The 24,220-nt window shown below is 38.8% G+C and overlaps 1 protein-coding gene across 6 annotated transcripts in view; it reads left to right on the top strand.

Annotated features, from left to right (window-relative positions):
• ZEB2 (zinc finger E-box binding homeobox 2) overlaps positions 1 to 24,220 on the top strand; it is a 133,685-nt gene that overhangs the window by 102,367 nt on the left and 7,098 nt on the right. For all 6 annotated transcript variants that reach the window (XM_027055838.2, XM_027055839.2, XM_053215014.1 and 3 more), the window contains 5 exons: positions 11,581 to 11,769; positions 12,494 to 12,708; positions 15,355 to 15,463; positions 16,395 to 18,364; positions 19,776 to 19,956. In XM_027055838.2, the coding sequence (XP_026911639.1) occupies positions 11,581 to 11,769; positions 12,494 to 12,708; positions 15,355 to 15,463; positions 16,395 to 18,364; positions 19,776 to 19,956 (2,664 nt within the window). The remainder of the gene's footprint in view (positions 1 to 11,580; positions 11,770 to 12,493; positions 12,709 to 15,354; positions 15,464 to 16,394; positions 18,365 to 19,775; positions 19,957 to 24,220) is intronic.

Genomic DNA, 24,220 nt, shown 5'->3' with positions numbered 1-24,220 from the left:
AAGGGTAGTTCAGAGAATTCACGTCATATGGGTTGCGTGCACTGTTTGAGGTAAGTAGGAAAAGAGATGATCAATTGACAGTAAGGAAAGGGAGTGGGGTTGGAATCTTGAAGAATGGAAATTTAGAGTAATTGCAGTGGGCAGTGTATGGAGGTTCAATTCCCATCATAAAAGAATATCCCATTTGGATAACATGGACTGAAACAAGTCTGTATGATTATTTATGTTTCTTTAGACATTTTTGATACTCTAGGCAAGAACAGGGCTGGATTTTCGCTTGCCAAGACAAGAGTGACACAAAAATAAAGGACAGGGATGGAAATGATTTCAAGCTCCAAGGTGAACTGAGGCAAGTAAAAGAAGACCGGGTGAAATGGACAGGAATACTGGTCATCACAAGGAAGGACCTGCATCCAGGGAGTGAGGAACTGAATGATGGGGAAGGGCAGAAGGTTGAAATCAGTGAACGGAAGTTTCAAGTTCTGGTTTGTAGGGATAGAATCGTCCTGGGATGAGCTCCACACCAAAGTGTGACCATCCCTGTTGTTAAAGAACCTCAAAGCCCTGCGAAGCCAGGATCCCCCTGGACTATTTGTTGAGCCATGAAGTTTCCCAGAATGATAGTAATGGCAGCCTGGTGTAAATACAACCAGGGGACAAGTATCATCTTACTTAAGCTATGCAAGTAGCATCCTAAACCATGATGGCAAAAATGGATTTAGAGCTTCAGAAAATTGCAGTTACAAACTGGAGGTTTTTTGAGGGTAGAGGTTAAGTTTGCTCTGCTCCAAATTCCCTCTAAATGGGCACAGTGTTCATACAACTGATGGTTGACAGACAGGTTGTTTGTTGAATTAATGAATAAATGAGCAAAACCAACAAACGGACAGAAAATTAATAACATAGGAACATTGGTTAGAAATGGCCATGTGAACTGAGGAGTGTGTTGACCCATCCTCTTTGCTCTGTGAGCTTTGACAGAGGACAGAAGGAGCGGCTGCACTGGAAAGGTCTGTGAGGGATGGGGTATTACTATGACAGGACGACATAGTTTCATGTAATCTGAAGAAGTGCAACGCATGTAGGAGGGGATCATTAAGCATGTGGGGGGATAAACAAGTAATATGTGGAATGGAAAAGCAAAATGAACCATGAATAAAGGATTGGTCTTTTTTTTTTCTCTAGTCCTAAGTCAAACTTGAGACATTCTTTATTTACAATCAAGTCATTCCATACTGAGTGCCTTTAGAAACACGATTAAACATAAGGACTATCTAAAGTAGGAAAACAAAATCCTTAACTATTAAATGGAAATTGTAAGTAAGCATCTTGACTAGAGAATTTGAAGAATTATTATGATGTTTTCTCTTTACCCCAATAGACTTGGATGTGGATTGCCCAGTGGGGTGGGGGTGGGGGGGTAGGGAATGAAACAAGTGTATAGGATTCAGAAGTGCAGGAACATGAAGGAAAAAAGTTTAAAATTTCATCTTTTATTTATATTGAAGTCAGCATTCACCATGGCTTTCCCCCATACTAATTTTATGGTGTTATAATGTTGTCATTTAGAACTATTTATAATGCTGGCAATGTTGTCAGCATCTAGGACCTCTTCAAATCATGTCAAATCAGTTAGGCATAATGAAGAACTGAAAAGATGGGTTTCTCTCTCACTCATTCTCTCTTTCTCTCATACTGAGTCACTATGATACAGTGGAAAGAGTAATGGGTTAAGAGTCAGGATACATGAATGCTCCATCAAGCTCTTCCAGAAATTATTTGTCTAACTTTCTATGAATCATAAGCCTCATCTATACCTTAGTTGTATCATCTGTTAAAGGAGGAAATTAGACTAGAAATTTTGGACTCCACCCCACCATACCCTTTCTTCTGATGAATTTTTGCTGGGAAGCATCAACAAAGAAAACAAAGCACCGGCTGAGCTAGTTGGCATGGGAAGGAGATGGTCCTGCCTCATGGTATTATACCCAGGGCCCTACATTTGGAAGGGCTTTGACTTTGGTTTAATGTTCTGCTGTTGTCATTGTGCACTGGGCCCCACAAATTATGTAGTGTAATTAGTCCTGCATATAGCTCACAAAATGCATTAGGCTAATAGCAGAGTATAAGCCAGAATGGGAAGGGGTGGGATCAGGGATTCACCACCACTGAGAAATGCCAGCTATGTCCAGGTTTACCAGATTCTTCTGAGTTCTGAGGGGTCTCCAGAGCAGTGAAAGACTCTAGACCTAGATTGAAAATCTCGCCTAAGCAAGAAACACCACGTGTCAAGGTATAACTCCCCTAAAATGGTGATATTAATGATAAGGTTAGGAGGCTGGCAAGTGGTTTGGCCTCTTTAAATACAAATTCTGTGCATCACATCATTCTCATAGAAGAAAGTGGGAAAAAGAGTACGAAATTTTCTGTACCATTATTATCCTCTAGGTTTAATAACTTCCAATTTCCTCATATTATTTTTACATGGAGTGTAAATTAAATCCTTGAACTTTTTAAATATTTTTTAATATTTTTAAAAATGTATTTAAATAACCTCTAGACCCAACACAGGGCTTGAACTCACAACCCCGAGATCAAGAGTCGCATGCTCCAACAACTGGGCCAGCCAAGTGCCCCTAAATTAAAAACTTTAAATAGCGATCTTTCTTATGTGGGGAACAGAAGCCACACAAGTTTGATCATAAGTTATTTCTCAGCAAGAGTTGAGTGGATGTGTAGTGTTACTCAGTTGTGCAAGATCAGTTTATGAGATCATTCAATTGACACCTAAATACTCAAAGGAGGGGACCATACTATTATAAAGCATGTCGTTTTCTTGTTGTTTATAATATCTGTCACACTCTTATGTGTTGGAGGAGATTTGTGATCAGGTATGTCATGTAAATCCTCATTTGAAGATTTTTAGTTCACTCCGTACAATAAGTTTTTAAAAATAAACTAGAGAGGGGCACCGGGATGGCTCCGTCCGTTGAGCATCCAACTTCAGCTCAGGTCATGATCTCACAACTCGTGGGTTCAAGCCCCGCATCGGGCTCTGTGCTGACAGCTCAGAGCCTGGAGCCTGCTTCGGATTCTGTGTCTCCCTCTCTCTCTGCCCCTGCCCCTCTCGCTCTCTGTCTTTCTCTCTCTCTCTCAAAATTGTAAATAAACATTAAAAATAAATTAATAAAAAAATAAAAAATAAGTAAATACACTAGAGAAAAAGAGAGGTTTCGAGGACAGAAAAACAGATGTAGCACTTGGTTAGACAGGAGGGCCATGTTCAGACTGTAATCAGTGTATACCTCCTGGCTGATGAATGCTGTGGTTTTATTAGCTTTGTTTGCGATTAGCAGCAGCTATCTCCACTTCACAGCAAGGGTTCCCACAAGAAATAACTGATAGCCCAAGCTTCTTGAGTGACTCCTTCATTCATTCCACAAACATTTAATAAGCACTGTTTTCCTTGTGAAGTTGTCAATGGTTTCTAGTCACCTCCAAAATCTTAATCTGTGTATATGTTGCCTTCATCAGAAAGCTATGTTGCTTTGAGTTTTTAATTGAAAAGAATATAGATGAACCTCTTTAGGCCTAGCCAGTGAATAAATAAGCAAATTGATAGGGCAATTAATTAATTGAAAGTATGGAATTCTGAAACTTCAAGGATACCCCAGAAAGCATATACCAGCTCATTTCACAGATGAAGATACTGAGATTAAAAATCACAAGTTGCTGAGCCAAAATGGGTTGCCCAGGGACCGTGAACCTGGTCCAATCGTTCAGTTATCGAGCATTAGCTGTGTGCCAGCCAGGCAATGTACCAGGCACTCGTGGTACAAAGTTGAATAAAACGCAATCTGCCCGCAGGTCAACGAAGGGTTACAATGTAATGTGATAAGGTCAGCGATTGAGATATGAAGATGATGTTTAGTAAGTGCAGGAAGAGGTTATGAACTCAGGTAGAGATCCTCAGGAAGGCCACATGATATGGGACTAATTCTGAGCTACTTCCCAAAACCCTGTTACTGAATACCTTCTTTACCTGGGTGATGCAGATAATTGAATTCCCAGGGCAATGATTCTTAAACTGGGAGTGCATCAGAACCCCCTGAAGGGCTTGTCAAAACACAGACTGCTGATTCTGTTTTGAACAAGCTCCCAGGTAATGCCGATGCTGCTGGCCTGGAGACCACATTGTGAAAACCAGTGTCCTAGAACACCTTCAGTTGTTGTGTGTCTCTACAAAAAGCATATAAAAAGAGCGCGGATTTGCTGGGCAAGACACCTTACTTTACAAACCCCTCTAACATATCATAACAGAGTCTAAGAATCTTTTCAGTAATATACCAAGTCCAAAATTTTAGATTACACAGTAATGTGAAAAGTCAATACACTTGAACTTACTTGAGATTTTTTTTTCCTTTAAAGTCATGGATTCTGTACCAATACATAGCAATCAAAACTGTCTCAAGTTTAGTAGTCTCTAAATCTTGATGTTCACAATCCCTTAATATAAAACCTCATTTTGAAATTAGACTGTGTCCCTGACTGGGCTGCTTCCTGCTGTTTAGGGAGACATTTGATCCTGCAGAGATCTCATCCCCCCCCCATTCCTTCTGCCACTCTCCCCTAAAGTTCTTACACTTGGGGAGCTCCCATTGAGGTGCGGAGAGATGGACCCAGGCGCTGTGCTAATTCCCAAGAAGAAAAGAAAGCTTCGTCGCTCTTAAGGAGCCTTCTCTGTCTCTGCGCTCACCTCTGTAGCAGTCCAGGCTCTGTGGGGCTGCCTGCCGTGTAGCAGTGTGATGAGAAAAAGATCGTCCTCTTCCTTCACAGCTGTTTTTAGATATCTGGTGCCAATATGTATTTTGGAAGCCTTCTACAGAAAGGCACGCATGCATTTTTAATGGTAAAATGCTTGTGTTCATTAATTAGTCAACTTTAAACAAGGTAGCCATGAGAATTTATATACCTCAACGAATGTGGAGTATGAGCTTCTTTAAAAATTCAATAGAGAAGACTAAATTTAAAATAATTTTCCATGTTTTCTTATCCTCTAAAATGTTAGTAAAGAGACTGTTTTTCTAAGAGATGATGAACACAGTTACCTAGATTTGTGATTGTTTCTTCAGGTCCCTTTACCTTGACATATGAAGTGAGTAAATATCAGATTATATGATATGTACATAATTTCTACATTTTGCTGAGAAGTATACACACACACACACACACAATCCTTTGTTACATGTTTATGTGTTTATATGTGTGTATATTGCAGAACCACAAGCATTTCATGTACATATCTCTAAATATGAGAATCACAGAAGCAGGAAAGCAATTATCAATCAACACCATTGGATCCTCATCCCAAAGCCCACTCTCTGGCATTAGTAGGGACTCAATAAACAGTTATTAAACAATGGGATGGATGAATGATTCTACTCGGTTTCTTACATGTATTTACTTCAGCTTTTCTCGACCCTCCAAGACGTTTTCTTTTCCAAAAGAATTACTTATTCATTTTATGTTCATTAAAATGGCTTAGCATAATATTCAAACATATTTCTTCAGTTTTTTAATGAAAATTGAAAACGTGGGGTACTAGATCAGTTATAATAGAGTACATGAACACATGCTCATTACAAATAAAGAAAATAAATGGCAAAAGGATGGAAGTAAAGAGGGAAACAGTAAAAGAGAAGGAATAAGTATTTATGATTTAACTATTTGTAAACACTAAGCAAACCTCGCTTTTAAGTATCTTTGAGAAAGTGTCCTAAAAACTCGATTATGGGAGGTGACTGATTTGAAGACCAATATATCTCTTTTATTTAGAGTTCTGTCAACATCACTTGATTTTTTAAGGAATAACTTTAAAAGTCAATCCATATTTATATTTATCATTATCTAAAAATATCAATATCTAAGATAGACATAAAAGTATTTATGCAAGTATCATTAATAAGCAATATTAGTGGGGCACCTGGGTGGCTCAGTCGGTTAAGCGTCCTACTCTTGATTTTGGCTCAGGTCATGATCCCAGGGTCGTGGGATCGAGCCCAGTGTCAGACTCTGCTCTAAGTGTGGAGCTTGCTTGGGATTCTCTCTCTCTCTCTCTCTCTCTCTCTCTCTCTCTCTCCCTCCCTCTCTCTCTCTCTCCCCCCCGTCCCTCTCCCCCACTCGCACATTCTCTCTCTCCCTCTAAAATAATTAAAATGAAAAATATGTTCTTAAAAGCAACATTTGTAAGGGTGAACAACATACTGACAAGAAATGTGAGGCTTTTCTAACTTGAAGTGACCTAGAAATTCATCCTAACAATACTAAAATACACGTGGTGATGAAGAAACATTTTTAATTAATGCATTGTTTTGGTTTTTGGTTTTTTTTGGATAGAGAAAAGTTTACCTGACCTTAGGGGAGGTTGAAATATTTGCAAGACATTAGGATAAATTTTAGGACTAAATGCAAAATCTCTGGAGAAGGTATGGGAAGAAATCACTTGAGGTTTCTTGTGAATTTTTGTTATGGTTTGATCATAAATATCATGCAAATATCCTTTGTCAGTGTGTTTTGGCAGTTCTTCCAAGGAGACCAAGGAGTAAAGAGGATTACAGAAAGAAAAAAAAAAGGAAAAGGAAGCTGATTTTACAATAGAAAATGCAGTGGGGAATTCTGTAACTTTCTAGTGAATTTTCTACCTCATTCCTATGTCCACTATACAGTATTACAAAATCTTTGTAAAAACCAAAAATGTAAACTTCTGTATACAACCAAAACTTTATCCTTCTCAACAAGTTTGAAAGTAACCAAAAATTAATCCCATTGTTTGTTCAAATATAACAAGTGGGGTGATTTTGGATCTTAGAGACTGAAACACACATAGTCTAAAGTAGAAAGGGGAGTTTTTCAACTCACAGAATCTAAAGAGTATTGACAACAGAACCACTGGAAGGACACAGGTGCAGCTTGGCCTCAGGAGCAAATATAGCTAGAAACGTACTATCAGGACTTGCCATCTTGTCTTTGCTTTTCTTTGTATACCTGCTTCAGTCTCTTTCTTCATAAATCTTCTTACCCTACAATGAGATATATCAATTCCTTTGTTCTACATCTTATAGCAGCAGTTACTTGAGGGAAATAAATTCTCTTGATTCTCTCTTTGGAACAAAGTCCTAAAATCATAAGGAAATGATTTACTGACTCAGTTGGATCCATTGGCTACCCCTGAACCAATCAACAGTTTGGCCTGGAGAATGGAGAACTAAAATAAGTTCATTTTAGGTGCAGATTAAGCCATTGTAGCTAGGGGAGCAGAATCATGCACTAACATGGCAGCTCCCTTGGGTACCATAAAGTTTGACAGTAGAGAATATGGGGAGCCGATGCCATGCAAAGGAAAATGTTGTGGTACTGAGCGGGAAAACCATATGTTACAAGTACCCATAGCAACACCAAGGGAAAACCACATTATACCTGTGTTGGTTAGACCTAGACTAGTTCATGGAAGTCTAGAATCTAGACCACTTAAGTGACTCTAGATACATGACATATATAGGTAATAGCATACCTATACCGCATGAAGAAAATCTTGATGGAGCACATAGATTTAAATGATTGAGTGCTATCTTCTTCATTAAATTCTTTTTGAATACTCAACTGAACCCTTTTGAATTCTTGCAAATATTTATGGCCATCACTAAACAGTTTATTCCATAATTGTTCTACAATTGCCTGAATAGCAGGTCTGAATTCCTAGCTCAACTGTGGGTATCTTATCTTATGCTTCCTTTTATTAGAAGACTTTTACACCAAGACTAATGTTAAGCATGTAATTTATTCCACATTCATTCCATAAATGATTCTTGAGAGCCTACTAATTTCTAGGCAATATGCTCAAAGCTCAGGATACAAAGATGATCAAAGATGATCCTTAAAGAGAGAATATGATTTGATGTCTTTGTCCCAATCACATGTGACATTGAAACCTAGCATACCCAAATTTGATCTAACAACTGAATTGCCTCTCCAAACACTAGTAGTGCTTCTAGATGCAGTTTAGTTTGCCTATCCAGAAAAATCTGAATTTTCCTCCTGTTTAAGCCAAAAGGCTATTAATGCAAATCCGATTGCATTTGCATTTGGTTACATTTCTGATGGAAACATTCATATGCAAATGAAAATTCATGAAAAGATAGCCAGATAATTCCAATAGTTGCTGAAATATCAAGATAAAATTAGGATGTTAAAATGTCCATCCATCCATGTTTACTAGGCTTCACTAACGATTGTCAAGTAGGACAGTGTTCTTGAAAAGCTTAAGTAAGTCATGCCTTAAACATTTGACAACATTCTAATAGGTCTGGGTTTAGAAAGGAGCTGCTATATTATTTCCTACTGCCACAGTGCTGAAGAAGAAGTGAGTCCCTGGTCAAATCAGTCAAGTTGCTCAAAAGTGGTTCATCTTTGATCCACCATTTTGTCCCCCTTATCTTTTCTTGCCCTTACAAACAAAAGGTGATTTTTGATAGATGTAAAGTCACTTCAATGATCCAAAACAATGAACAAAGAGTTTGTGCAAGTTGTCGTTTCTTCGTACCCTCTAGAGACTTAATGGTGCAAGTTGAATGACATTCACTACCAATAAATACCATTTGGAAAGCATCTATGGTATCACGAGTATACCCATGGAAAATTGATCTGAATCGATGTTCATATTCTTTTCAAAGATTTAAGACTTGGGGGTACTTGGCTGGTTGAGTCAGTAGAGCATGCAACTCTTGATCTTGCGCTTGTGAGGTCAAGTCTCATGTTGGGTGTACAGATTACTTACAAATAACATCTTAAGAAATAAATATATACATATTTAAGATTCTAAGAAAAGATTTAAACAACTTTTGAGATATAAAATCATAATCTACTATTACACATTCCAAACCTGTATTTGAAGGAAATATAGGTGTTGGAATCAGACTGTTGCTCTTGGTCAACTTGTTAGAACCTGGAGTGAAAAAGAGGTCATACTATTCAGGATTGTTAGCACTTAGTTTAATAGTTTACAAAGTGTGATGCTCTCCAGTTTTCTTTTATTTGGTACAAGGTTTTAGTTCATAGTTTCAAGTGTTTTTAGAATTCTGGTGTTCTCTGCTTTGGTGACTGTCACCTATCATCCATCAAATTGGAAAGCTTGAACCCAAGGAAAGATCTTAGCCTCTCCCTCCTTAGTACACCCAATCCTTCCCCCAAGCCTAGTGTTTTTATTTCTTAAGTATCTCTCAAGTCTAGCCACTTCTCATAGTCTCCATCACCAATTCCTTAACTTTTATCTTTGCCTGTTTTATGACAAGACTCCAAATTGGTTTCCCAGAATCCACTTTTCTCTTTCTGAAATCCCCACCGTACTACGTAGCTAGAGTTGTCATTTAAATATGCAGATGGGGGATGGAGGAGCCTGGGTGGCTTTGTCGGTTATGCCTCTGACTTCAGCTTAGGTCACGATCTTCTGGTTCTGTGAGTTTGAGCCCCACATCAGGCTCTCTGCTGTCAGTGCAGAACCTGTTTCAGATCCTCTGTGCCTTCTCGCTCTTTCTCTCTCTCTCTCTCTCTCTCAAAAATAAATAAAAAAACATAAAAAAATAAAAATGCAGATAAGGGGTGCCTCGGTGGCTCAGTTGGTTAAGCCTCCAACTTGGGCTCAGTTCATGATCTTATAGTGTGTGACTTCAAGCCCTGCATCTGGCTCTGCACTGTCAGCATGGATCCCCGCTTAGGATTCTCTCTCTCTCTCTCTGTCCCTCTCTGCCCCTCCCCTGTTCGTGCACGCTCCCTCTCTCAAAAGAAATAAATAAATGTTTTTTTTTTAAAAATGAAAAAAATAAAAATGCAGATAATTCACAATTTCATCCAATCATCTCCTTGCTTAGTACCCTTCAGGGGCTTCCTGTTTCTCTTAGAGTAAAACTCAAATCCTTAACACTCACATGTTCTGGTTCCTGCCTGCCTCTCTACCCTCACATCATATTGCTTCCCTTTCGCTGTCTGCACTCAGCACTGTCTTTTTAGATAGTGATACGCAGCATGCTCTTTCCAGCCTCCTTGTATGTGCTGCTCTTCCCCAGCTTCTAAAGTTAGTTGACTTCATGCTTTCTCAATTAAAGTTTTCCTGATCTTCTAGACTCCATCAGGTTCCACCCCACCCCTTTCATAGGACCACACAACTTCCTTGAGGAATATACATGTGAGTTTGTAACATTGTTTTTATTTTTGAGAAAATGTCAGTTATACTGATCGTTCTCATGTCTTCCTGCAGGATGAAAATGAATCTGTTTTTTGCTTATCAAATCAAGCCCTTCCCACTTTCTGTTCTTTGCATTTATAATCCACAAGTTTGTAACAGTGAAGGCAACAATAAAAATGAAATAAAAATAAACATTGAGTAGCTCAAACATCATCCTGCCACAAACTGTCAGAGATAATTAGTATGGCAAATACTTTAATATCTTATATGGCAGAGAAGGTGAGGTGGGGAATATAGGGTGAACGAAGCTTAACTGCTCTCAGAAACTATGAAAGTAGGGCTCCACCCCCTAATTATACTAGCAAATGACTTTCATCCACCTACTTAGGGTGGATACTACCATACCAGCCACACTCCCAACACTGGCTTATGCATAAAACTTTTTATTTAGGGTATTTAAGCCACAATTTATTGCAGAAACATATCTAGAAGTTTCAAACATACAAAGTTTTGTGACACAGTTGCTACAATTGATTTACAACTATTATCCAATTCATGGGAATGGAGTCATAATTACAAAAGTTACAAGTCTTCAAAATCACACAGCAGAATAGCTGTTTCTTTTGCTTTTATTAAGCATCTCTGTTCATTTTATTTTACTTCTGATTGTGAGCTTCATTTTATTTTCAGGCAGCTTTAAAAAATACTGATAAGGAAAGATAAAGTGCCACATCCCATGACTCTTTAACAAAGTCCCATTATTATCTCTCTAGGAATATCTGTCCTTTCACATCTGTGTCAGACTGTGTAGTCCTGGCCACCTGTGATGTTCAGAGAGTGGAAGGTTAAAAGCTTATATTTAGCAACAGGATGTATCTGTGGTTAAGCACTTTAAGTTTAGTGGACAATAAAAAATTAAATATACCTTTCTCAAAAGAAGAGGAAGTTTTATATAGACTGTTATAGTAGCTTTGAATTCATATTATCTCTCATGTTATGGGTCTTAGAATGTAGTTCTGTTTTCTTTTTTTTTTTAATTTTCCCTAAAAAAATTTGAAAAATGTCTTTCATTCTTTGTGAATTATGCAGACTAGTATTCCAGGAAGGAGAAAAAAAAAATGTGCCTATTTCACTTAAAGCAAAGTGTCTTTTTTTTTTTTTTTTTTTTTTTGCATGTATTATTCGATCAATAACCGGTCACCTGCAACACTTCTTACAAATAAATTAGGTGTGTGTGGTCTTTTTTGCAAGTCAACGTTTCGTTGTAACCGTGATGTGCGTGGGCTTGGGCTACCCACGAAGAAGGCCCTGCAAAGACGCTTCTTCTCCTTTTGTGATTTCAGTCAAGAATGCAAATTGCACATCAGACTTTGAGGAATACTTTGCCAAAAGAAAACTGGAGGAACGCGACGGCCACGCAGTCAGCATCGAGGAGTACCTTCAGCGCAGTGACACGGCCATTATTTACCCAGAAGCCCCTGAGGAGCTGTCTCGCCTCGGCACGCCAGAGGCCAATGGGCAGGAAGAAAATGGTGAGGCTGTAATTCATTTTTAGCCACTACGCTGACCTCTGCAGCTGTTACAATTACAAATGCACTACATGCCTGGGTGTTTACCTTAAAATTTGAAGAACAGCTGCAGAGGCATGGAATTTCATGAGCAAAGATTAGAACTGTAATTTTAGGGTATTGTGAAATTTTTTTTGTCAGCAAATTTGTGTCATTTGTACATCCAATAAAGAACAAGAACAATTAGAGCCTATTCCTAAGAGATAAAAATATCGGAATTGATTCCTAGGTTTCTGAGATATTTCACTTTGGAGGAACACAAAAAAAAAAAAAAAAAAAGAAAAAAAGAAAAGCAAAAGTTTAGCAACAGTGACCCTGCCCTTCTTCTTCTTCTGACACCTGAAAAGCTCTCCCACGCTGTGAATCCCCGAGTCCCATGTGACCAAAGGTTTCACTCCGAACTGTCAGTCGCCTAAGGAGAATTTCCTCCTTCATCAGCTGTTTAAATTTCCCCCCAAAAGCGCCCCGTAATTAATTAACTTCCCAGCGCAGTGTGAGCTGATTCCGACACGTCTGCGCCGGGTGTGCGAGGGGCCCGGTGCGCGCCCAGGCCGAGGGCGGCGATGGCGCTCTGGCCGAGCAGATTGCAGGGATTCCTGTCAGACCATCCCGGGCAGGCAGCCCATTAGCTGCCATTGATTTACTGACCTTTTGGCCTGCTTCTCTCCCTCTCGTCTCTCGGCTACAGACCTGCCACCTGGAACTCCAGATGCTTTTGCCCAACTGCTGACCTGCCCCTACTGCGACCGGGGCTACAAGCGCTTGACGTCACTGAAGGAGCACATCAAGTACCGCCACGAGAAGAATGAAGAGAACTTTTCCTGCCCTCTTTGCAGCTACACGTTTGCCTACCGCACCCAGCTCGAGCGGCATATGGTGACGCACAAGCCAGGGACAGATCAGGTGGGGGGTTGGTTTTAAGTGATTTCTTTCTATAATAACCCCTTAGAGAAACGATATTGCTTTGATTGGCAATCATTATTAATTTTTCATGGCATTTTGAAGATGCAGATCTTTTAATGGTAATAGCTTTAATTGAGGTCTAAATGATTTTTTGATGGTCTCTTCTAATATGATTTAATAGTCTTATGTTCACGATCGAATGAGTGTGTTAATTTCTAATTTAGAAATTTTATTTGCACTTTAACTTGACTTTAGTTTCATTTTTATGTTCCACAAAAAGTGAATGAAATTGTAGCATTTTAATTATACATTATTAAACATCTCAGCAATTTTAATTCCATTTTTCACCTACTTTTACTCGGAAAAAATTTTTTTCATATGGGATCTAAGTCATAGTAAAAGAAGTGTGCATTTCTTTCGTTTGTCACACAACACCTTCAATTACTTAGAGTATTTTTAGAAGCTGCTACTAGTTTATGAAATCTAATGAAGTGTTTAAAAAAATCAAAAGGCAGATTACACACATACATAAAATAGACTGATGAATACCGAAATATTGGACGTGTATTTAAAATGATCCCTTTTGATTCGTTTGTCTGTGGCTAAATGTTAAGATCACTCCGCCTCTGTTGACTTGTTTGTGTTAAAAATAAAAACTCTCTCTTGAACAGGTAAGCACAGCCTCTTAAATCCTTAAAGTGGTGGAATACGATCGATTCGTCCCTTACGTGGGTCCCAACAGGGTCCCCTACATGTTGTGGCAAAACTGCTCTCTCTGTTCTCCTAGGAGAATTGACTGCAGATTGATGTTATGTGTTTCAGTGGCAACATAAATGGTGTGCCTGAAGTCCCAGTAACTGGCCTTACAGACCTGGAATCCTCCCATATAAGCCTTGCTACCATATCTGTTTTAAAAATTATTAAGCAGGATATTCTATAAAATTCTTACATTGCTTTTTTCTTGTGGGCATTATTTTCTTTGAATAAGGAAAATGAGGATAATCAAACACAATCAAGCAATGGTGATGATACTATATTATGGAATTTTACTATTGTAAAAGAACAGCTTATGAAAATCATTCCATTTATAGCTGATTGGACTTGTCACCTGAACGTTTTTCAAAGTTCAGTTACAAAAACTATGCTTGCATAGTTACACTTATGTAACAGTTTATCTCCCCTTGCTTATATGCACAAAATCTCTAGGAAAAAAAAAGTGCCTAGATATTTATCTAGCATAACTGCTTTAAATTTCACATGCAGAAGTGTGATTGTGTTGGCGCATTATGAATGGTAGCTTTGGTGTTGAAAAGTCCCCTCATTTGCTCATGGCATTTACAATTAGTAAATTAAAATGATTGTATCATATTAACAGTGGCACAACTAAAGTTTATAGTAGTCCTCTGAGGGCTGTGGGGGGAGACAAAGCAGCTGTTGCTGTTTGTTTATGCAACTCAGCAACATATGAGCGCTGGTCCCTCAATGGCGCTCGGCGGGCTGGGCTCCGCTTGATCTTTGAAGGTTGCTGCTGTTTGAACAAACCTCCCTGTGTCCCATGTAACACCATCTGTCTCACTAGGAATGTGGGAAGATTCAGCACACCCTAGCAGTTGTCATACCGTTTCTGTGCTGTCTTTTTGCAAAAGGCTTTTGTGTCATTGCTGCTTGAAAAAGGCTGACCTCCTACCTTGAGCATCCAGAGTGGATGACTGTATTTTTTTTTTTTTTTTTTTTTTTTTTTTTTTTTTTAGAATTCTAAGTCACAGAGCTTTTTTTCCCTTGTTCAAAAAGGTCAGCTGTGTTTGATTATATCTTTGCTGCTTTTAACTTGTCTTTTCAGCAAACTTTTCTTCTTTTTTGTCCCTACTCCCTAGCACACTACTAAAAAGGAAAATGAAAAGTCGTTGAAGTCTTTCCTACTGGCCTGTGATAAAACTGCTCAAGCAGCTATAACCCAAGATGTTGTCTCTTACATTTGATAATGAATCAAATCTGATATGCAGCACATCAGGAAAAACAGGGTTTACATTTGCTGCTAGCACAGTGAATGGGATATTTAAACATGCTTATCGTGTAATGAAATATTTATAGTCAAGAATTTTTTTGTTTGTGTATGTGTGCTTTTTTTTTTCTTCTTTAAAATTGATATTGCTTCAGTATGAGATACACTTTTACCCTGATACAGAAAATTTGATAAAATTAGTTCTTTGCATGGGGAGTTTTGGGGGAGGCTGTGTAGAATTTTCAGGATAATATTTATTTATTTCCTTGACAAAACGGTTACATCCCAACAGGGAATCTTCAGATTTTAAAATGTGCCATAAACACAGAGAACCACAAACATCTTTACAATTCTACTTTCTCATCTCCAAAGGCTCAAAGAAACATTTCGGAAAAGAGACTACAGAGATAATTCTAAAGCAAGTGTTGGATGCGCATGTGAAAGCCCTTTTTTTTTTTTATTTGTTCCAATTTTATTGCCAATATTATCACTTTTATTGCAACTCTGAAAGACTGGGCAAATAAATAAACATGCACTCAAACCTTTTGGCTTGTCTGAAAAATAGAGGCCTTTTAAAAATATTTGTAACAAATTTCCTTTGTTCCCCCTGCACAAAACTGATGTCAGTCTTTCTCCTTTTATAGCACCAAATGCTGACCCAAGGAGCAGGTAATCGCAAGTTCAAATGCACAGAGTGCGGCAAGGCTTTCAAATATAAACACCATCTGAAAGAACACCTGCGAATTCACAGTGGTGAGTAGCAGAGGTGCTGGTGCTCACATTTGCATTTTGTGTCATTAGGAGAGTTTTAAAAGATTGTTTGAAATTTACACAATCCTGTTTGTAGCTTTTTGGAACTATGCTTTTATTTCATAAACTGTGCGGGCCTGCTCTGCCTTCCTGAGACTGATGGTACCACCAATAGCGTGATCTTACAAATCAAAGAGGAATGCTTAGACTTCCTAAAAATTGCAAATGCTTTGGTTTGTTACAAAATCTAGAGGCTCCTTCTCGTCCTTTCAGCCACTCTTCTACAGATTAAGTATTTCTGACCTGAAGAAACTCAGCTGGCAAATTCGGAAGGGTATTCATTTTCGATACCTAACCATGAAAGAAAAAGTTGAAGAATTTTGGATGAGAGCTTTTGTATGATAAATGTTCCTTGATTCCTGGGAGCTGTATATTACAGAACAGCATCCTACCACTGAGATTTCTTCTTTAAAACTATTTTGATAGCTCTGCCAAGCATTTTATTACCAAATTGGATGCTATTCAAAGGACTAGTTGGATTGGTAGAATCAATGGAATCTCTACAGAGTTGATTAAAGCCATGGCTACACTTCCCTTTAAATACTGTGACATCTTTATTGTGCTATTGACCACACATTAATCTGACACTCTGTTTAAATAGGAGGCTGCCGATGGCAAGACAAGATTTGGGATCTTGGCTGAAAAAGGCATAGATAGCCCTCACCTTCCACTGCTAACATCTTGAATTATGTTCTCCCAGGGTAGATAAAACCCAGAAACAGTTACGGCCACATAATTCTAAGCTAAGCACCTAGAATGTAGAGGTACCCCATTCTGTTCCTTCCATTTGGTTTCACAGATTCTTGTATTGGCAGACAATCGTCATTGTTACCCAATCAAAGAAGTGTAATGTTAATTTTGATTATCATTTTAGGTGAAAAACCGTACGAGTGCCCAAACTGCAAGAAACGTTTCTCCCATTCTGGTTCCTACAGTTCACACATCAGCAGCAAGAAATGTATTGGTTTAATCTCTGTAAATGGCCGAATGAGAAACAATATCAAGACGGGTTCTTCCCCTAATTCTGTTTCTTCTTCTCCTACTAATTCAGCTATTACCCAGTTACGAAACAAATTGGAGAATGGAAAACCACTTAGTATGTCTGAACAGACAGGCTTACTTAAAATTAAAACAGAACCACTAGACTTCAATGACTATAAAGTTCTCATGGCCACACACGGGTTTAGTGGCACTAGTCCCTTTATGAATGGTGCACTTGGAGCCACCAGCCCTTTGGGAGTCCATCCGTCTGCCCAGAGTCCAATGCAGCACTTAGGTGTAGGGATGGAAACCCCTTTACTCGGATTCCCCGCAATGAATAGTAACTTAAGCGAGGTTCAAAAGGTTCTACAGATTGTGGACAATACGGTTTCCAGGCAAAAAATGGACTGCAAGGCTGAAGAAATTTCGAAGTTGAAAGGTTATCACATGAAGGATCCATGCTCTCAACCTGAGGAACAAGGAGTCACTTCTCCTAATATTCCACCCGTAGGTCTTCCAGTAGTGAGTCATAATGGTGCCACTAAAAGTATTATTGACTATACATTAGAAAAAGTCAATGAAGCCAAAGCTTGCCTCCAGAGCTTGACTACTGACTCAAGGAGACAGATCAGTAATATAAAGAAAGAGAAGCTACGTACTTTAATAGATTTGGTCACTGATGATAAAATGATTGAGAACCACAACATATCCACTCCATTTTCATGCCAGTTCTGTAAAGAAAGTTTTCCTGGCCCCATTCCCTTGCATCAGCATGAACGTTACCTTTGTAAGATGAATGAAGAGATCAAGGCAGTCCTGCAACCTCATGACAACATAGTCCCCAACAAAGCCGGAGTTTTTGTTGATAATAAAGCCCTCCTCTTGTCATCTGTACTTTCTGAGAAAGGAATGACAAGCCCCATCAACCCATATAAGGACCACATGTCTGTACTGAAAGCGTATTATGCTATGAACATGGAGCCCAATTCTGATGAACTGCTGAAAATTTCCATTGCTGTGGGCCTTCCTCAGGAATTTGTGAAGGAATGGTTTGAGCAACGAAAAGTCTACCAGTATTCGAATTCCAGGTCACCATCACTGGAAAGGAACTCCAAGCCGCTAGCTCCCAACAGTAACCCTCCCACAAAAGACTCTTTATTACCCAGGTCTCCCGTAAAGCCTATGGACTCCATAACATCGCCATCCATAGCAGAACTCCACAACAGTGTGACGAATTGTGATCCTCCTCTCAGGCTAACCAAACCTTCCCATTTCACCAATATTAAACCAGTTGAAAAATTGGACCACTCAAGGAGTAATACTCCCTCTCCCTTAAATCTTTCCTCCACATCTTCTAAAAACTCCCACAGTAGTTCTTACACTCCAAACAGCTTCTCTTCTGAGGAGCTGCAGGCTGAGCCTTTGGACTTGTCATTACCAAAACAGATGAAAGAACCCAAAAGTATTATAGCCACGAAGAACAAAACGAAAGCTAACAGCATAAATTTAGACCATAACAGTGTTTCTTCATCATCTGAAAACTCAGATGAGCCTCTAAACTTGACTTTTATCAAGAAGGAGTTTTCAAACTCAAATAATCTGGACAACAAAAGCACTAACCCAGTGTTCGGCATGAACCCCTTTAGTGCCAAAACTTTATACACAGCTCTTCCTCCACAAAGCGCATTTCCCCCTGCCACTTTCATGCCACCAGTGCAGACCAGCATCCCTGGGCTACGACCATACCCAGGACTGGATCAGATGAGCTTCCTACCACATATGGCCTATACCTACCCAACTGGGGCGGCTACTTTTGCTGACATGCAGCAAAGGAGAAAGTACCAGCGGAAACAAGGATTTCAGGTAATGAGACCTATCCTTTTGCTCCGAACAGAGGAGATGAAAACTATATTATACCGTGTACGCGCACGTAGGGGGAAAAAAATCTTAGTGAGAAAACCAAGTGCCGTGTTTTCAGCAGACATGGCAGTTTGTTTTCACTTGAACCTCAAACTGAGTGGGCTAGCCAAATAAGTGGAGAATCAGTGGAACACTGCTCTGTGGAAGCACATGTGCCCTAAAAAAGAGGAAGACTTTAATACCTGTTTTGGAGGTTTATTTAGATTGATCTGTATGTTTTTAGAATCACACATCGATAGCAATATTGGACAGGGCTTACGTAGACGCTAAAAGTTACCATTTACAACAGTCACATACTTGCATAGATGTTCACAATTTGCAATCATTACATGTACAAATTTGACATGTACTTGGTCTTATAGAAAATCGTGTATTTTGAAGAGTATTTTAGAACATATTTTGTGCATGCCACTTGACTTCTTACGTAGTTTTTGAACCAGTAAGTAATTTATGGTTTTCGAATACAAAAGCAGGTATGTTTTAACAACACGGATTATAATCCCTATTTGGAAAATAGGAGCACAAGGAGCAGTGTACCTTTGTAACAGCTGTTCCAGGATTCCAATTTCCAGTGCATCTGCCCTCTCTGTAAATGTATTTAAGCCTATTTAATCTCCTCTAATATTAATTAGTGCAAACGTAGTCTAAGAAAACTGAACTGTGAGCTAGCAAATGGAAATGTATGTTATCATGCAAGTTTGCACTCCTTTGGATCAAGACAAAATAAATATCAAGAAATTTAATAATTTACTGATCCACATTCATTATTGCTCAATGCTGAAGGCTGTTTTAACATAGATAGAACATTGATAAAAAGTGTTATTAATATTCCCTATTTCAAATTAGAAAATTAAATATAAAAATATAGCTTGAGGCCTTTAGTTGGTAGACATACATTTAAATAGATTGCATAATAATAACATTTTGTACCTAAATATAAAATTCAATTAAAATGGGGTTTCTACAGCTACAGATCATTTCTAAAGTTAACCACGCTGGGAAACACACAAATTCTGATGTGTAATGTTCACTCATGGATATTTCCCAATATAAAGAAAACTAAGGATTTTAGAAAATGTTATGTTTTTCTCACCTTCAGAGTTGACTGTGTTCTACCCTTGAAAAACAATGAGCTGTACCATGCAGGGCAGAGAGGGTTTATATTTTTGTGGAAATGTGAGACCTCATCCATTATTCGTGGAAAGTAATAGGTTTAAAACACACAAACAAACAAACAAACGAGATCGATTAATAGCCAGCACTTTTGAGGTTCTCCAAATGTCAGCCTACGTGAAGTTGTTTGGTATAAACACAAAGAGAAGAGACTGTGTTGAACTATGTGATTATATCACAGGGAGAATTGCTTGATGGAGCACAAGACTACATGTCAGGCCTAGATGACATGACAGACTCCGACTCCTGTCTGTCTCGAAAGAAGATCAAGAAGACAGAGAGTGGCATGTATGCATGTGACTTATGTGACAAGACATTCCAGAAAAGCAGTTCCCTTCTGCGACATAAATACGAACACACAGGTATGAGTGACTTTGACTAGCTAGTTAGAGCTTCCCGGCCTGCTGTACATTTCATAATATTTAATGAGTACACTTGTGCAACATAAGATGGAACATATGCTGATACCTTCAACAAGGAAGAAATAATGCTTTTGCCTAGCTCAGTAGGACTTTTTTGTTGCCTGTTTATTGGATCATTCGTGTGTTTATGCGTGTGCTTGTCTTCAGATCTTTCAAGTTAATCTGGAAGCCAAATTCACAAATCCCGTCAAAGGTATATTTAAGTGGCCAGGGCAATGAAATGGCATGACACGGCCCCGCTACGGAAAATGTGTTCAAATTCCTCAGTTGTAGTGACTCTGTTTATGCGAAAATTTAATGAAAAATTCAGCCAGTCATATATTAGTTTGATCACCCAAACTTCAAGTAAGCTACGACTTGGAGGTGGTCCTGTTTGGGCTTATAAATTGGCCATTTTTTGAATAAAGCAGAAGTGTTAGGACTGGGAGAGAGAAAGGTATAAGTCAAGTAATCTGCCAGACGAGCTACTGCAGCTACTTCTATTTGAAAGATGACAATAAAACTTTCTAAATTTAATTAGGTTATTTCCAATGCATGCGTTACCGATTAGGAACAATCATACAGAGTTGACAAGATCGCAGCCTTGTTCTTCCCTCTGAGTGAGTAGAGAGATAGTGGGTTAATCTTTCAAGCCAAGGGAGAAGTACCATAATGTGGAGCAGCATTGGTTCCCACAATCCCAGATCTGCTCCGCAGCCCCGTGGTGGAGCTACACCTGTGCTCGCTCCCTGCCTCCTTCTCCTTCCACCTTTGACCACAAAGCAACCCAGCCCCATCCCTGTCCCTAGTCCCTAACCTGTTTCCAACTTTTCTCCTCGGGATATTTGGCATGCTGTACTGGCCCGAGATGGGAAAAGGAAAGAGTGTAGGTCTTCAAGCGAAATACTGGCTGGGGGAAATGATATGAAAACTCTCATTTTAAACGAAGAAGTCTAGTATCACACATTTTAACATAGGGCAAAAAAATATTAGCCTACCAATGCTTTTGGGGGGAAAGTGATGAAGACAAAAAAGAAAAAGATAAGAGAAGGTAATGTGAACACTTTCTGCTGTATTCTGATGAAGTACACTGTGCCCTTTTTAGTATTTGAAAATATCCCTGGGGAGCACTCGTCCTCATCATCTGCCCTTGTCCCTCACTGGGCATGTGCAGGAGGCAGCACAGTGACCAGGACCTGCCCGAGTGGGGGAGGTTGGGTGAATAGTAGGTGTTCAGGGTATTTATGAAGAGAACAAGGTTGGTAAATAGCAGTACCCTTACTGCAGCCACACCAATTCTCTCTTTCTTCAACTGTCTGATATTAGTTAATATTGTTTTAAAAGCTCAACTAATGATACTCCAAAGACAACCTAGTTTGAAAAGCAAATCCCGATAGTTTCTGCACTTGTGTGATATAATTCAATGTTTGAAACGTCAGAATTTTCCTGTATTTGTCTTTTATCCCAGATATCATAGATGTTTTCGTTACTACCAAGTCCTATTTAAATATTTATGAAGATATTTTCATATCTAAATTTACTTTAATATTGTAATCAACCTCAAATATATTTTGTATTTCATTATTCAGCTACAATAGGCACATCACTGAAGGCATCTTTCCCTCTCTGATTGATTTTATTATATGACCATATGCAAACTCTATCATTTACTACATGGTGAGTCTAAAACTTTTATTTTAGTGAGGGCTATCATACATATTGACATCCAGTCAATATCTTTATTTCTTACAAATGAGAGAGTCCATAAACTTCATAGGCATATAGATAGTTGAGAGACCCAAAAGTTGACAAACATAAATATGCATCACCAATTTGCAAAATATGCTGTATTTTAAAAAATAAAAATAAAATGTTCTGGTTCCTTAAGATGTAAGAAGATCTGCTGTCTGGAAGTAATGTATAGCAACAAGATGCTAATCATCCAATGGGTTCTTTAAACATGTGATTAGTTCTCCTCCCATTGGCTTCCTAGCTTGTCAAGTTTCCAGTGTGTTAACTTTTTGGTCTCTTGACCAAACATCTCATGACATTACTACTGTCAGTGTATTAGGTTCCATCAATGTGAAGTTCTCCATGACTTTTCTAGCACTATGATGTACGTAAAAATTTAGTCCATTTCCCTTCCCTAATTGGGCCCAGAAGCCTTTTGTTTGTTTATGTTAAGCACTAGTAATGCTTTGGGAATGTACTAATGTGAAAATTGCAAGTGAAAACAGTCTTTGGGTTGACTGAATCTAAGGTTTGGGAAATGAAGTTGAATCATCATTTGGTTATGTGCTAACTACAAATGTGTCTTTGATAACGTGTGTTTGTTGCATCTCTACAATTTAACATATAAGATGGCTTAAATTAAGAAGGAAATTACGAGCTACCTATTGTTGAGACCTTGTGCTCTTTTACCTTGACCTGTTTAATTTATTTCCTAGGCAGACACCAAAGGCACAATGCTTAATTTCCTTTACCCATGGCGTATTGCTTGCTTGCTTTTCCTGGGGCCTAGGCCTGGGATCGGGACTGGGAGACAGAAAGGGAATACTCTCCAAATGTTGACTTCAACGGGATTAATTGTCACAGGCCAGGACTGTGAAACACAAAATCTGAAACTCCCGTTAGACCCTGTCAAGAACTCCTTTGTATTCCACTGCAATTTAAATCTGACATGTCTTGAGTAATTTCTCTATTGAGACATTGTGGTAGGTACTCTTAACCCTACCTTATTCAGAAAAGTAATAGAAATATTTCTACTTTTGAGTAGATAAAGTCAAAGTTTTAAATAAATTACCAATTTTGTTTCTCAGTTATGTGATAATATTTTTCATACCACAAACCTTCCATTTATTAACTTCAGTTATCATTCTAGCTGTCAGGTGAATCATGAACCTTGAGATTAGAGAAACAAAATTACCCTAAAAAAGTTTTGATTCACTCAGTGTCAAGTTGGATGTTTTTCTGAATCTTGCCCATATAGAAATTTAATTCCAGACCATCTTGATTTGAATCAGGTAAACCAGTCAAACAGATTTAAAAAAGATGAACATCCAAGTCAGGTCTCATTTAAATTGAATGTATTAAATACTTACTAGTGACACTTCTGGAGATTAGTAGACTATTTCATCAAGATACAGGTCAGTCCCCCTACACTTACGCCCAAATTCTGTCCTTTGCCTGGCATAATAGCTGTACGTTTCATTCTCTCAGGTTGTCAGTTCATAATGTAGAATTAATATATTTAAGCATATTGTTTATTATTGATTGAATTCCTTGAAAATCGATTGTCTGCAATCATAGAATACCTATATAATAGACTGCAGTTTAATGGGCATCCCCCAAGCATTTCCACCAGGTCTTGAAAGTTGTCCTGGAGAGTGTGTTCTCTCTCAGGGCATTGCTCTGTATTTTGTTTCTTTGGAAAAGAGAGAGCCATACCAACTGTGGCAACTGTGATGTTCACTCACAATTATTCACAGCCGATCTGTGAAGTCACCTAACTGTCCCACTTTTCTCTGCTCCTGAGCTGATGAGACATCCAAAGGAGGCTGTAGGACAGCTCCACTCAGGCATGCCCTAGCAACTAAAGCACCAAGAAATTTTCCATCTACCACCTGTCTTCTTTCCTTCAGATTTACTTCTTCCACGTACTCTTCTTATCTTGCTTATAACTTGAGAATTATTGAGCATGTATGGATAAAAATGAATAAAATTATCTAACATTAATTGAGTGCTTACTACGTGCAATCCTCGTTCGAACCACTTTACCTATGTTGTCTCCTTTACTCCTTATGCCTGGATCATAAGTTGGGTCCCCAAAGGATCCTCAGGTCCTTTTACTTAAAGGGACCCTGATCTTCAGAGAGGTTAACAGAGAGGTTACCTGTGTTGCACAGTTAGTACGAAAAGATGGATTTGAACCCAGGCAGTCAGACTCCAGAACCCATCTCCCGTATTTAACACTGCACCATCCTGCCCTGTGAATGAATCGCTACCATCAGCAACGTCTTACCCGTGCTCCTCCTGGCATCCTTTTCTTTAAGGTCCAAGTACACACAAGAGAAACCAGATTCATACATAGTGACTCGAAGTCTTCTGGCAGGCCAAACCTCTGTCTTTTTCCCAAATATACTTCTGCTTCCTGTTAAATTACCTTCCCGCCATGGTGGTCTTGTCAAATGGAAAAGCACGCCACCTTTCCAAATTCTTGGCGCTC

The sequence above is a fragment of the Acinonyx jubatus genome, chromosome C1 (genome assembly GCF_027475565.1).
Source record: "Acinonyx jubatus isolate Ajub_Pintada_27869175 chromosome C1, VMU_Ajub_asm_v1.0, whole genome shotgun sequence".
In the NCBI taxonomy this organism is placed as follows: domain Eukaryota; kingdom Metazoa; phylum Chordata; class Mammalia; order Carnivora; family Felidae; genus Acinonyx; species Acinonyx jubatus.
Note: the sequence above shows the minus strand (reverse complement) of the source record. Positions and strands in the feature narration are given on the sequence as shown.